Here is a 13737-nt window from a genome sequence, read left to right as displayed (position 1 = left end):
ACAGTCCACTTATCTACAGAGTCATAGTACAACAAGAAAAGACAACACAGTCGGGGGGGGGGGGGGCGGGGAGGGGAGAGAAGAAGAAACCAATGAGTATATCCACAAATGCCAAACTACAAACACAACAACCGAGGAAGCAAGAATAAGGAAGAAAACATGATGCTCCCAAAGACATGACACTTCAATACAAGATTATGAAGACGATGAGATAGAAGAAATGCAAGAAATGGAACTCAAAAACTTGATGATAGGATTACACAGAAGTAATCAAAAGCAAATGCACTAACTACTGAAATCCATGCAGGACATGAAAGAAAATCTTTCTCATGAAAATGAAATCTTAAGGAGGAATCAAAATGAAATGAAAAATTCAATAGAACATGAAATTGAGATATTGAAGAGAAATCAAAATGAAATGAAGAATTCAATAGAACAAATAAAAAATACATTTGAGAGCCTTAACAGAATCAGTGAGGCAGAAGAGAGAATATTGGATTTAGAAGACAGAGCACAGAAAAGTATACAGTCAAACCAAAGACAAGAAGAGGAAATTAGAAATCTAAAAAATATTGTTGGTAATCTACAGGATATTATTGAAAAGCCCAACATTCGGGTTCTAGGAGTTTCTGAAGGCATGGAGAGAGAGAAAGGATTAGAAGGCCTTTTTAGGGGCCGGTTCCACGGCTCACTAGGCTAATCATCCGCCTGCTGTGCCGGCACACTGGGTTCTAGTCCTGGTCGGGGCGCCGGATTCTGTCCCGGTTGCCCCTCTTCCATGCCAGCTCTCTGCTGTGGCCAGGGAGTGCAGTGGAGGATGGCCCAAGTGCTTGGGCCCTGCACCCCATGGGAGACCAGGATAAGTACCTGGCTCCTGCCATCGGTCAGCGCGGTGCGCCGGTCGCAGCACACTGGCCGCGGCGGCCATTGGAGGGTGAACCAATGGCAAAGGAAGACCTTTCTCTCTGTCTCTCTCTCTCACTGTCCACTCTGTCTGTCAAAAAGGGGGGGGGGCTTTTTAGTGAGATACTAGCAGAAAACTTCCCAGTTTGTAGAAAGAGAAGTCCAAGTCCAAGAAACACACAGAACTCCCAATAAACATTACCAGAAAAGATCCTCACCACGACACAATGTAATCAAACTCACCAGAGTGAAACATAAAGAAAAGATTCTAAAATGTTCAAGAGAGAGATGCCAGATTACTCTCAGAGGATCTCCAATTAGACTCACAGTAGACTTCTCATTAGAAACCCTACAGACTAGGAGGGAATGGCAAGATATAGCCCCAGTACTGAGAAAAACACTGCCATTCCAGAATATTATATCCTGCAAAGCTCTCATTTGTGAATGAAGGTGAAATAAAGACCTTTCATAGCAAACAGAAATTGAAAGAATTTGTCACCATTGGTCCAGCCTTGCAAAAGATGCTTAAAGATGTGTTACACACAGAAACATGGCCATCAATATGAAAGAAGGTAAAGGAAGAAAATCTCTCAGTAAAAGATCACAGGAAGTTCAAAGTATAAATTAGAAATATCATAAGAAAAATGTCAGGGCAAAGTCACTACTTATCAATAGTCACATTGAACGTTAATGGCCTCAACTCTCCAGTTAAAAGACACAGACTGGCTGAATGGATTAAAAAAACATCTATTTACTGTTTACCAGAAACACATCTTTCCAACAAAGGTGCATGCAGCCTGAAAGTGAAAGGTTGGAAAAAGATATTGCATGCCAAGAGGAACTAAAAAAAAGCTGGCACAGCCATACTAATATCAGACAAAATAAACTTTAACACAAAAACTGTTAAGAGAGACAAATAGGGGCACTATGTAATGATTAAAGGATCAATTCAACAGAAGATGTAACTATCATAAATGTATATGCACCTAATTACAGGGCACCAGGCTATTTAAAAGATATGTTAAGGGAAAAATTATAACTTACACTTATTTAGGAACACATATCGTCTATAGAAATTGACTTGTTTCTTTTCATTTGTTTAAGTAAAGAATATCACTGTATACCTGAAGATGTAGTACTTTGAAAAATTTGCCTCTTGAATGGTCTCTGTTCCTTATTTTCTATTCCTCTTATACCCCATGGTCATAGATATTGAGCTCTACTATGCAATATGGATGAATACTTTCAGTGCAAAAATAGCTTTATTATTCTTATATTATACTTATCTTCTTAGTCACAGTATTTCTTGCAAAAATTGGCTCTCCCCATACACATATGTACCCATCTTTTTAGAAAGAATGAAAAATGGAGAAAGACTGTAGTGTTAAAAGTTACGAGGATAATTAATGAGCTAAAAAATATACAGGTTAACTAGGGTTATAAGATCAGATACAGGCTGGCGCCATGGCTCACTAGGCTAATCCTCCGCCTTGCGGCGCCGGCACGCCGGGTTCTAGTCCCGGTCGGGGCACCAGATTCTGTCCTGGTTGCCCCTCTTCTAGGTCAGCTCTCTGCTGTAGCCAGGGAGTGCAGTGGAGGATGGCCCAAGTGCTTGGGCCCTGCACCCCATGGGAGACCAGGAGAAGTACCTGGCTCTTGCCATCGGATCAGCGTGGTGTGCCGGCCACAGTACGCTGGCCGCAGCAGCCATTGGAGGGTGAACCAACGGCAAAGGAAGACCTTTCTCTCTGTCTCTTTCTCTCTCACTGTCCACTCTGCCTGTCAAAAAAAAATTAAAAAAAAAAAAAGATCAGATATATTGGCCGGCGCCGTGGCTCAATAGGCTAATCCTCTGCCTTGTGGCGCCGGCACACTGGGTTCTAGTCCTGGTCGGGGCCCTGGATTCTGTCCTGGTTGCCCCTCTTCCAGGCCTGCTGTGGCCAGGGAGTGCAGTGGTGATGGCCCAAGTGCTTGGGCCCTGCATCCCATGGGAGACCAGGTGAAGCACCTGGCTCCTGCCTTCAGATCAGCGCATTGCACCGGCCGCAGCGCGCCAGCCATTGGAGGGTGAACCAACGGCAAAGGAAGACCTTTCTCTCTCTCTCTCTCTCTCTCACTGTCCACTCTGCCTGTCAAAAAAAAATCATATATAGATCTCAAGGCCTAGAAACTGGGATTTTATTGCCCTTAAAAAGACTGATTATAAGGCCACTTGAGGTGGGAATTGGGTATAGATCTTTGCATATAGCCAGACAATAGAAAGTGTGCCTCTTCAGTGAAAAAGAGTCTATAAAAAATAGTAAACAATTTATAGGTTCAGAGAAGTGACAAGAAAGTTTATCTTTGGTCATGACTAGGGATGAAGTTATCATGAGAAATTAAAGGGTTAAATTTGCTTCAAATGGGAGTATAGACTCAAATTACTTATCCATCATGGCAAGAATCCCTAAACTAGGATATTAACATATAATTTTTTTTTCTAATTGGATAAAGCCTTTAGTTACTAAGCAGACAAGAATGCAAAACCTCTTTAGCAGTTCTTTCACATACGTGTTACAATCCAAAAAATAAATCTTTGCTAAAGTTAGACCTAATCAAAATCTACTTAACACATAACAATCTACCATGAAGGATAATTTAAAAGATTAGACCATCAATAATTTGAGGTATAATAAAACATGAGAGAGTATAAAGAATGTATGTTTTAACAGAGACATCATTGAAAGGACATATTTTTAATGACAGTATAGGGGCCGACTCTGGCACAGTGGGTTAACACCCTGGCCTGAAGCGCCAGCATCCCATATGGGCGCCTGTTCTAGTCCCAGCCTCTCCTCTTCTGATCCAGCTTTCTGCTATGGCCTGGGAAAGCAGTAGAGGATGGCCCAAGTCCTTGGGCCTCTGCACCCACGTGGGAGGCCCGGAGGAAGCTTCTGGCTCCTGGCTTTGGATCAGCGCAGCTCTGGCCGTTGCGGCCAATTGGGGAGTGAACCAGCGGATGGAAGACCTCTCTTTCTCTCTGCCTCTCTTCTCTCTGTGTAACTCTCTGACTTTCAAGTAAATACATAAAATCTAAAAAAAAAAAAAAAAAAAAAAAAAACCAGTATAAAAAAGATGGACATGATTTAAAAAGAACACAATGGAACATTTTAGCATTGAGAATGATAATCATTGAAAGTAAAGTATTAGTGAAAAAGGAAGAATAGACACAACTGAAAATAGAATTACAAGTCTTGGATACTCAGAGTTCACACACAAATTGAGTGTTGAAAATATAAAGGATGAAAGTTATGAAAAAGAAAACAAATGATTCTTAGATATAATAGCAATCAATATGAGTTTCAAAACAGTCGTTAGCTAGGTGGCTGTGTATCTCCAGGTTTCAGATGTACAAAGAATATCAATAAGGTAAAAATAAATCCAACATGTTGGTTTATTGTTCTTGAATGTGTCAAACCAATGTTAAACTACAGAGGTATTAAAAGCAACCATTAAGAAAAGACAGATCAGACCATAAAGGAATTACTATTAGACTAAGAGAGTTCATATTTGCAGTAAGGGCGCCATATTGCAGATGGATAATCTCTTCAAAGTGCCGAGAAATAACATTTGTCCTAGAACCAATTTTGCACTTGCTAATGAATATACAGTTAAGTACCTTTACCTCAAAATAAATTTCAGAATTAAAGAGTATAGAAAAAGAAAAAAGAAATTATACATGTATTAAGATTGTGAGTGTGTTAGACTTTCCACATATAAATCAAATGAAGGGGTCAGGGCTGTGGTGTAGCAGGTGAGACTGCCGGCTGTAATGCTGGCATCCCACGTGGGTGCTGGTTTGAGTCCCAGGTGCTGCGTTTCCGGTCCAGCTCTCTGCTATGGCCTGCAAAAGCAGTGGAATATGGCCCAAGTCCTTGGGCCTCTGCACTCGCATGGGAGACCTGAAAGAGGCTCCAAGCTCCTGGTTTAGGATTGGTGCAGCTGCAGCTGTTGCAGCCAGTTGGGGAGTGAACCAGCGGATGGAGGACCTTTTTCTCTCTGCCTCTCCTCTCTCTGTGTAACTGTGACCTTCCAATAAATAAATTAATCTTTAAAAAAAATCAAATGAAGATCTCATATAGGATTAAATTAACTTTAGATATAGTTAAATTTAATTTATAGATGTATATTGCCAAGAGTATTTATATTTATTTTTATACACTTCAAAATTCAGTCTACCTCTCGTAATTTGAGTCACAGGTAAATGTTAGATTTAACCCTAATAAAAATGAAAGCAAATTCAACATTTATTTCTTGAGCTAAAATGAGTGAATTCATTTTTGATTTTTCAGCATACATATGAGGAAGATCTTTATTTTGGGTTCATTTCAAGTTATAATAAAAAGAAATGTTGGTCAGACAACTCATGCCCATGGTTGTGTTTCAACTTTCATACCTTTTCTCCTCTATTATTTTTCCTCCAATTTCAGTTTACAAAATTCAGTAATCAAAACAATCCAAATTCAGATGTCATCTGCTCCATGAAACATTATTTTCCTCTCATAGCCAAAACCATCTACCTTCCCTTTGAGCCCTCTTAGCTTATATTTAGTCATTATATTTTTGTACTTGTCGTAATAGTTCTGTATTAAAATTGAACATGTTCCAGGACTATTCTAGTAGAGGGTATCTCTACTAGATTGTGATACCAACTGCTGTGTTTTATTCATTTTCATGGTTCATGGTTTGAGTCTTCTCTAAACATTTTTATTTTTATTTCATTATTAGCAAGTATTTCAATTGTTATTGACTAAAAAGATGACATTTTAATGTGTAAATCCTTGTCTCCTCCAAATAGGGGCCAATGATATGTTTCACAACACTTTTGTATAATTTTTTAAATGTGTGGGTGAAATAAGATGTCACATAGCACATGTTGAAATAGACATGACACTATAAAAGGATCTATCACTAAATTAGTCAATTCATAGATTTCAAAATTTTTGTACCAAAATAAATTTATCTTTTAATTACATTTTCATGAACTTTCTGATGTATTCTTATGTTTGTAAAATGTAGCTTTAACAAAATTACCTGATAGATTAAATTTTTATAATTTCAAAGGTCTTGATTTGTGGTCCTAATTTAATTTGTAAGTTTTCTTTGGTTTTATAATTATGTGTGCATGAGGTATGTATACTCAAATTGTTTATAAATATCTTGTGATCTAAGTCAATATGAAGAGTCTGGTAAGATTTTCTTTGGAAAAGATTTCTTTATTCAAAGTTTTGGAAATTCTGATACTGACTACATGATATTATAAAGATCAGAGGCAGAAGAAATCAATTTCAGAATAATAAGAAATGCCAATTTGGAATACAGTTGCATCTTGATTGCATCATAATAACTAATGATTTCGATTCGTTATAGCAACTAGCTATTTTTCAAATAACCAAGAAACATCTTTGTCCATCTCTTTAATCAATATGTGCACTTATTGTTATTTTAACTTCCTAAGTTAAAACTAGATAAATTAAGGGTGATTTTTTAACCTTTTCCTAAAACATGAGTTTAGTACCTTATTCTTTTAGCCAGTCTCCCATGCCTCTTCATATTGTACTGATTTGCAGGATATCTGACTCTGTAATTGTGTAAAATATTTCAAATCTGAAATGTCTTCTAATGTATATTTTAATTTTAAAAATTAATAAATATGGATCATAGAATGCCATAATATAGTTTACTTAGGATCCAATGTGATTTTTAGAAGCATGCTTTGATTCAACCAACAGATAGATATATACATATATATATATATATATATAGAACCATTTGTTAATGAAGAAAGAAGTTTTGAGTATAATGTGACAGTAATTTCATATAATACATATTTTTGTCATAACAGACTAATGAAAAACTGAAAATATAATTGAATTTACCAGAGTGCTGTAAACATTTTTTTTTATTTGTGTTCAACAATTCAACAATTGTTTTACTCATCTTTCTTGTTGCAAAAAAAAGTCCTTGTCTTTTAGAGAATACAATGGTATTATTTACATTAATTCATGTGGCTTGGTGGGAAAAAAAATGCTATAACTCCTTTACTTAATGTGATTCTTCCCCTGTGGCAGTGCAAACGGCTAGAGCAGGAGCTTCATCATCTGAAAAAGCAGAACCAGACTTCAGCAAACAACATGAGACATCTGACTGCTGAAAACAATCAAGAACGTGCTCTGAAGGTAAATCTCCGTTCCTTCTTGCAGGCAAATTAAGGTTGTAAGCCCTTGGTGCCAGCCTTTGGTGCTGCATATATCAGTTGTGTACATTTCAGCAGAAGTGAGCTGTGGTGTTTGCCAACAACCCCTTCTTTAAACACAGATACAGCACCCTTCTGTTATGGTATTATTTTATTTCATGTATGCGTACATGAAAACAACATATTTTTGGAATTTTTAGTGGTGATATATTAATAACTTTGAGTACTTGTTCATTCCTTTTCTGCTTTTCTGTTAATATCTTTTATAGCTAATAAAAAGTGCCCACACTAAACGAAGAAATAATTAAATCATGGGCCTTTTCTTCATTGATATTCATTATAATAATTTTAAAGTGACTTGTAATATTAATAATGCATTGAGCTGATATTCTTGAAAGACATTTTAACTATTTTGCAAATTTGAAGGAGTATTTAGACTATAACAACAGAAGAAAAAGATATTACATTCAACTAGGACTTGAAATAAGTGAAGAAAGGATTTCTTAATATCTCAGTGTAATGTAGATCTAGGACATGAAAAAAAGACATTGTTCCAACTTCTAATCATATGTACTTTTGAAGATACTTGTAACTTCCCATTATGATGTTTGTCCTTGCCCCACTTCCTAGTATAGTTCATGTGTTCCATTGTGTTCTTTACCCTCAAGGTGCTTGCATTCTCATGAATGGGTTGAGAATAAATCCATGGTGAACAGAAAAGATTATCATTGCTTTTATTATGAAGTAAGAAAATTGTATGCTTCTGTTGTCTTAAATATGTCTGCTTTACTGTCGATTGTAGAGAAATCCCAGAGCATTAGCAGTGTAAGTCACTAAGCCAGAGTTGAGAAAATTCAGGTATCAAAATTGATAAAAATGCTGACCTCTTGTTGTGGAAAATATTTTTAATCTGTCCAAAATGTATGCAGTTTAGTGATAGTTAGGTATTTCTGCAAAATATGTTGAGCTTCATGTTTAAATTCCTAGTGTTGGGCATATAATAACGTATTAATATTGATTAATGTATTTTTTCTTCTTTTGTATTGAATTTATATATAGGCCAGAAAGATAAATGAAAAAGGAAAGAATTACAGATTTTAGTGATTATTTTTAGTTCCTTTAAGGAATTTATTACTGGCGAAAATAAAGTATATTAATTTTAAAAACATATACTTGAAAATGACAAACAACATTGTTTTAAAGGCAGCTTCCTTAATGTATGCTAATTTATGATCAGTGTTAGGGGGCATAGTCCATGTACTCAATGTGATTGGCTATTTCCACTTAAAAAAATGACATAAAATAAAAATTCTAATTTGTTAAATGTGTAGTCATCACATGACCTTTTTTTCTTCAATTTGGGTTGTGGGTTTAAGTTAAATTTAATTAAATAGAAGTTGCTGTTTATGAGATAGAGATGCAGATTTATAAAAAGCTATTCAAATTAGAAGGAAATCAGTAGGCAAAAAAAAGACTTGAATGTTCAAAACAAAAACCAAACACAATTAAAAAATACTTTGTGTCGCTCCCCCTCTTCGCGGAGGAACGACACAGGACCCTGCGCTGTTCTTTCGTCTGCTCGGCCCTCCCCGGGTTTGTTGCTGGTCCTTCTCGGGTTGGCTGCTGGTCCTTCCCGGGTTGGCTATCGTCCCTTCCACCTCCGTGGAAGGGCGGTTCCCCCTGCCACATTCCCCACTTCCGCGGGGGAGCGGCACACCGCCGGCCGGCTCTCTCGAGGGCTGCACAGGTGTTCCCCTTAGATGTTCCTGGTGCATGCCGTCTCTCTCCTCCTTTATAGTCCTCTTCCACCAATCCCAACTCTGCTACCCACACGCCGAGTACGCTGCCCTCCTCCAATCAGGAGCAGGTCCTGCTGTTTATTGGTTGAACTGCAGGCAGCTGTGTAGAAGCTGTTTCTCCCTTCTCAGCGCCATATTGTGGGAGAGCAGATGCATAGAATAAGTCTTAATTCCAGTAACTTAGTCCAGTCCGGGTTGCTCCCCACACTTTGTAAACTGTAGATAATGTAATTTAAAGTAATATATGGGTATTAACTATATTAAAATCTTTTCTCGTTCATCTTTTTGTGAAAAAACATATTTTTCTGGCATCTTTTAAGCCTTCCCAACTTTATCCATTAACTAAGGCAGCTTAAGCCTTAATAGGGGAACAATGGGAGGAAGAATTAGTTTTCAAAGACTTGCTCATCAAGTCGTTCTTTCTTAACTCCTGTATTCATTTCAGTTCTTCTAAAAATATCTTGGGACTGGCATTATGGCTCAATGGGTTAAACTGCCACCTTCAATACCAGCATCCTACATGGCACTGGTTTGAGTCCTAGTTCTTCCATTTCCAATCCAGCTCCCTGCTAATGAGGCTGGGAATGCCACTGCTATCCATGTGGGAGACTTGTAAGAAGTTCCAGGCTTCTGGTTTCAGGCTGGCCCAGTCTTGAGTATTGAGGCCCTCTGGGGAGTCACCCAGTGAATGGAAGATCTCCTCTCGCTCTCTCTTTCTGCCTTCAAATAAATAAATTAATTAAAAATCTTTCTTTGATAACATTACCTTTGAATCATTTTATGAGAAAATGTTCAATTTATTATGAAAATTGGGCCATTTTAAATATATCTGGTTTATTCTAAGTTGTTTTTAAAAACTATTCTTATCTTTCGGAATTTTTGTTCTATATTTGGTGCTTTTTTGTATCTTTTATGATATTATATATCTTTAAGTTGTCATATAAGTTATGAAAAGCCACTCAAGCTATATGGGTAGTAGACTGTCTCAAAGGAGACAGGCTACTGACCAGTATGCTTAACTTTTATAAACCGAGTAGAAGTACCACTTTTTGTTTCTTAACTGATTTAATATTTGGTTAGTGTATAAATGAGCATTAGGAATTTGTTTTCTAATTTTTTATTTGTTTTATGTATTTGAAAGCAGGGAGAGACAGATATACTGAGAGAGCAACCTCCCATCTGCTGGTTCACTTCCCAGGCTGGGATGGGAACTCAATCCAGGTCTCCTGTGTGTTTGCCAGGGACCCTGAGCGATCACCTGATGCCTCCCAGGATTTGTATTAATAGGAACCTGGAATCAGGGGCTGGAGCTAGGACTCAAATCCAAGCCATCAGATACTCTGTGCAGGCCTCTTAGCTGTTAGGTGAAATGTCTGCCCCTGTATATTATTTTTTATCTAGCAACGGAAGATTACATTTTTGGTGATTTTTTATAAAAATTGTTTTGGAATAGCATGGAATTATACTAGCTAAATCCACCAGCCATAGCACTGTTTCTCCTACTTCTATGTTTTCAGTTTTTCCCTATAAATAAAGTAAAGCACACTGGTACCTGTTGGGTGAGGTACTGAATTATACTGCCAATAGTATATAGTTTGAAAGTTAACTTTAAAAAAAATCCCATTTAGACCAGCACCGCGGCTCACTTGGCTAATCCTCCGCCTGTGGCGCTGGCACCCTGGGTTCCAGTCCCGGTTGGGGCGCCGGATTCTGTCCTGGTTGCTCCTCCTCCAGTCCAGTTCTCTGCTGTGGCCCAGGAAGGCAGTGGAGGATGGCCCAAGTGCTTCCGCCCTGAACCTGCATGGGAGACCAGACCAGGAGGAGGGACCTGGCGCCTGGCTTCGGATTGGCACAGCACACCAGCCGTAGCGGCCATTGGGGGGTGAACCAAGGGAAAAAGGAAGACCTTTCTCTCTGTCTCTCTCTCTTATTATCTAACTCTGCCTGTCCAAAAAAAAAAAATCCCATTTAAGGATTCACTTATTTTCAGAAATTGGTTTCCTGAATACATTTTTGGACATTTGATGTTTTTAAGATAAATTTAGATTAGCCATGAATATTCTGACACCAAACAAGTAATTTCATATACACTGACTTTTTTTCTTTTTTTATTATAAAACTTACCTTTGTACTACACATCTTTAACCTCCCACATTTACTAAATTCTTCAATATAATTCCGCTGAAAATCATTCTTTCTCATACCATTTGTGAACTCAGAAAGTTACAAGCCTCTAATACATATTATCTAAAATATACAGATATTTTTGAAAGATATTGATATTTTTGGAATATACACAACATTTTCACTGTCCCCTAAATCCTCTGTGTTCTACCTATTTATTCCTTCCAATCCCCTTTTGACTGACTCCATCTATATTCCCACTAATGATAATTCCTGTTGCTTCATATCTTCATTGGGTAAGTTTTTTTTAAAAGGTTTATTTATCTATTTGACAGGCAGAGTTACAGAAAGAGAGAGGGAGAGGTGCCTTCCAACTGCTAGTTCACTCCCCAGATGGCTGCAATGGCCAGTTAGGAGCCTGGAATTCCATCCAAGTCTCCCATGTGGGTGGTAGTGACCCCAAGCACTTAGGCCATCTTCTGCTGCTTTCCCAGGCTCATTAGCAGGGAGCTGGATCAGAAGTGAAGCAGCCAGGACTTGAACTGATGCCCATATGGGATGCCAGCATCGCAGGCAACAACTTAACTAGGTATGCCTCAATGCCAGCCCCAGATATTTCTTTTCTTATTACCTCATGTCTTCTAAATTTCACCCATTTTCATAACATTGCCTATTGTTTATGTCATAATGACTTTCACATCTGCCCTAATGTCTGCTTAACCTCAGCAAATTTGAAACCAAATGCCAATTTTTTGACTATATAACTCTTCTCCCTGGGAAAAAGCCAACCACTATATAACTCAACGTTTATTTCCAGTCATATTCTGCTTTGCATGCCTTTGATATAGAAGCTATAAAAGTTCAATACTTTCTCAGGCTTTTTTTTTTTTTTTGCTAATTAGACATAGTAGTCTACAGCAGGAATAGAAGAAAGAAGAGTATCTCAGGAAAAGGTTTTGTTTTCCTATAATAAGGGCCGATGAAGTAAGTGCATTCCTTATTCCCTTCATATTAACCTTGAACACTTACCTACTGTCTAGAATTGCAGCAGCCATTTTATAGTCATGAAAAAAAGACCAAAGAAAGCTGGTTCTAGCATCTCTGAGCCCCTGACCCAGTGAGCTACTCAAACTTTAAGCGTTTATGTCTTAGCTTGTTTTTTGGCAAGACAGTGCAGACCTACATTTTAAGTCATTCTTGTTTTAATTAATTTATTTGAGAGGTAGAGTTACAGTCAATGAGAGGGAGAGACAGAAGGAAAGGTCTTCCATCCACTGGTTCACTCCCCAAATTCTCTCAATGACTAGAGCTATGCTGATCCAAAGCCAGAAGCCAGGAACTTCTTCCGAGTTTCCCACATGGGTGCACAGGCCTAAGCACTTGGGCCATCTTATACTGCTTTCCCAGGCCATAGCAGAGAGCTGGATTGGAAGTGGAGCAGCCGGGACTAAAACTGGCACCCATATAGGATGCTGGCACTGCAGGCGGAAGATTAACCTACTGTGCCACAGTGCTGGCCCCTAAGTCATTCTTAATAGTTTTCTATTATTAACTGCCATATAGATCAGTTAACATCTATTCATTAGTGATACCACCATCCTCCTAGAAATATAGGTAAATAATTGACATAATATTCTTATCCTTGAAGTTTTCACCTACCATAAAGCAGTTCAGTGTGGGGAGCAACTGAGACTACACTAAATTACTGGAACTAGGACTAATTCTATGCATCTGATCTCCCACAATATGGCGCTGGGGAGGAGTAAACAACTTCCACACAGCTGCCTCGCCAATTTGACTGATAAGCTGCAGGAGCTGATCCTGCTCCTGATTGGAGGAGAGCAGCGTGCTCGGCGTGTGGGTAGCAGAGTTGGGATTGGTGGAAGAGGACTATAAAGGAGGAGAGAGACAACATGCACCAGGAGCATCTGAGGAACATCTGAGCAACCCCTGAGAGAGCCGACTGGCGGTGTGCTGCTCCTCCGCACAAGCGGGGAAAGTGGCAGGGGTGCCGCCCCTCTGCGGAGGCGGGGTGGGGGTGGGCGGCAGCTAACCTGGGACGGTGTCGTTCCTCTGCGAGTGAGGGAATGGCAGCAAACCCAGGAAGGGCCGAGCAGACAAAAGAACAGCGCAGGGTCTGGTGTTGTTCCTCTGCAAATGGGGGAGCGACAGTTCAGCACCCAGTCCTGTCACTTATGCAGTAGTTCTTTCTTTCCTATATTTCTCTCAAATTTATTATCTGACCTATGTTAAGACCATGATCTAGGTGATAGTACTCTTGTAATTTTTTAACCCTTCAGTTTCTCACCTTTCTGATCATTTGTCACACTGCCATCAACTCTCATTCTAAAACTTTCATTCTAAAAGATGTCATTTTGCTACTCAAAAATCTTCATTGAGTCTTAGATTTTCAGCAGTATAAGGAAATATTGATATTTTGAATGATTTCCTGATATAAGCAATAAAAAGATATGGCTAAAGAACATTGTTAAATCATATCATATACTTAGTAAGTTTTTAAGATGGAAATATCAGTTTTAATTCATTCTAGTTGAAGTCAACAATTTTGATATCTACTGTGTTCAAAACATGGATGACATGGAAGCATTATGGTATAATGTTGGCTTAATAACCACTACCTGTGACCAGTTAAAATTCTGTAGGTAGATTTCTAAT

General features: G+C 38.5%; 1 protein-coding gene across 7 annotated transcripts in view; it reads left to right on the top strand.

Moving 5' to 3' along the window:
- The window catches only part of MIPOL1 (mirror-image polydactyly 1), a 353299-nt gene that overhangs the window by 153855 nt on the left and 185707 nt on the right, over positions 1 to 13737 (top strand). For 6 of the 7 annotated variants that reach the window (XM_051822776.2, XM_017348269.3, XM_051822774.2 and 3 more), the window contains one exon: positions 7014 to 7121. The exons of the other annotated variant lie outside the window; for it this stretch is intronic. In XM_051822776.2, coding sequence (XP_051678736.1) covers positions 7014 to 7121 — 108 coding nt within the window. The remainder of the gene's footprint in view (positions 1 to 7013; positions 7122 to 13737) is intronic. 7 annotated transcript variants of the gene reach the window in all.

This window comes from Oryctolagus cuniculus, chromosome 12, assembly GCF_964237555.1.
Source record: "Oryctolagus cuniculus chromosome 12, mOryCun1.1, whole genome shotgun sequence".
Classification (NCBI taxonomy): Eukaryota; Metazoa; Chordata; class Mammalia; order Lagomorpha; family Leporidae; genus Oryctolagus; species Oryctolagus cuniculus.
The sequence above is the reverse complement of the archived record's forward strand: the minus strand, read 5'-3'. Positions and strand labels throughout refer to the sequence as shown.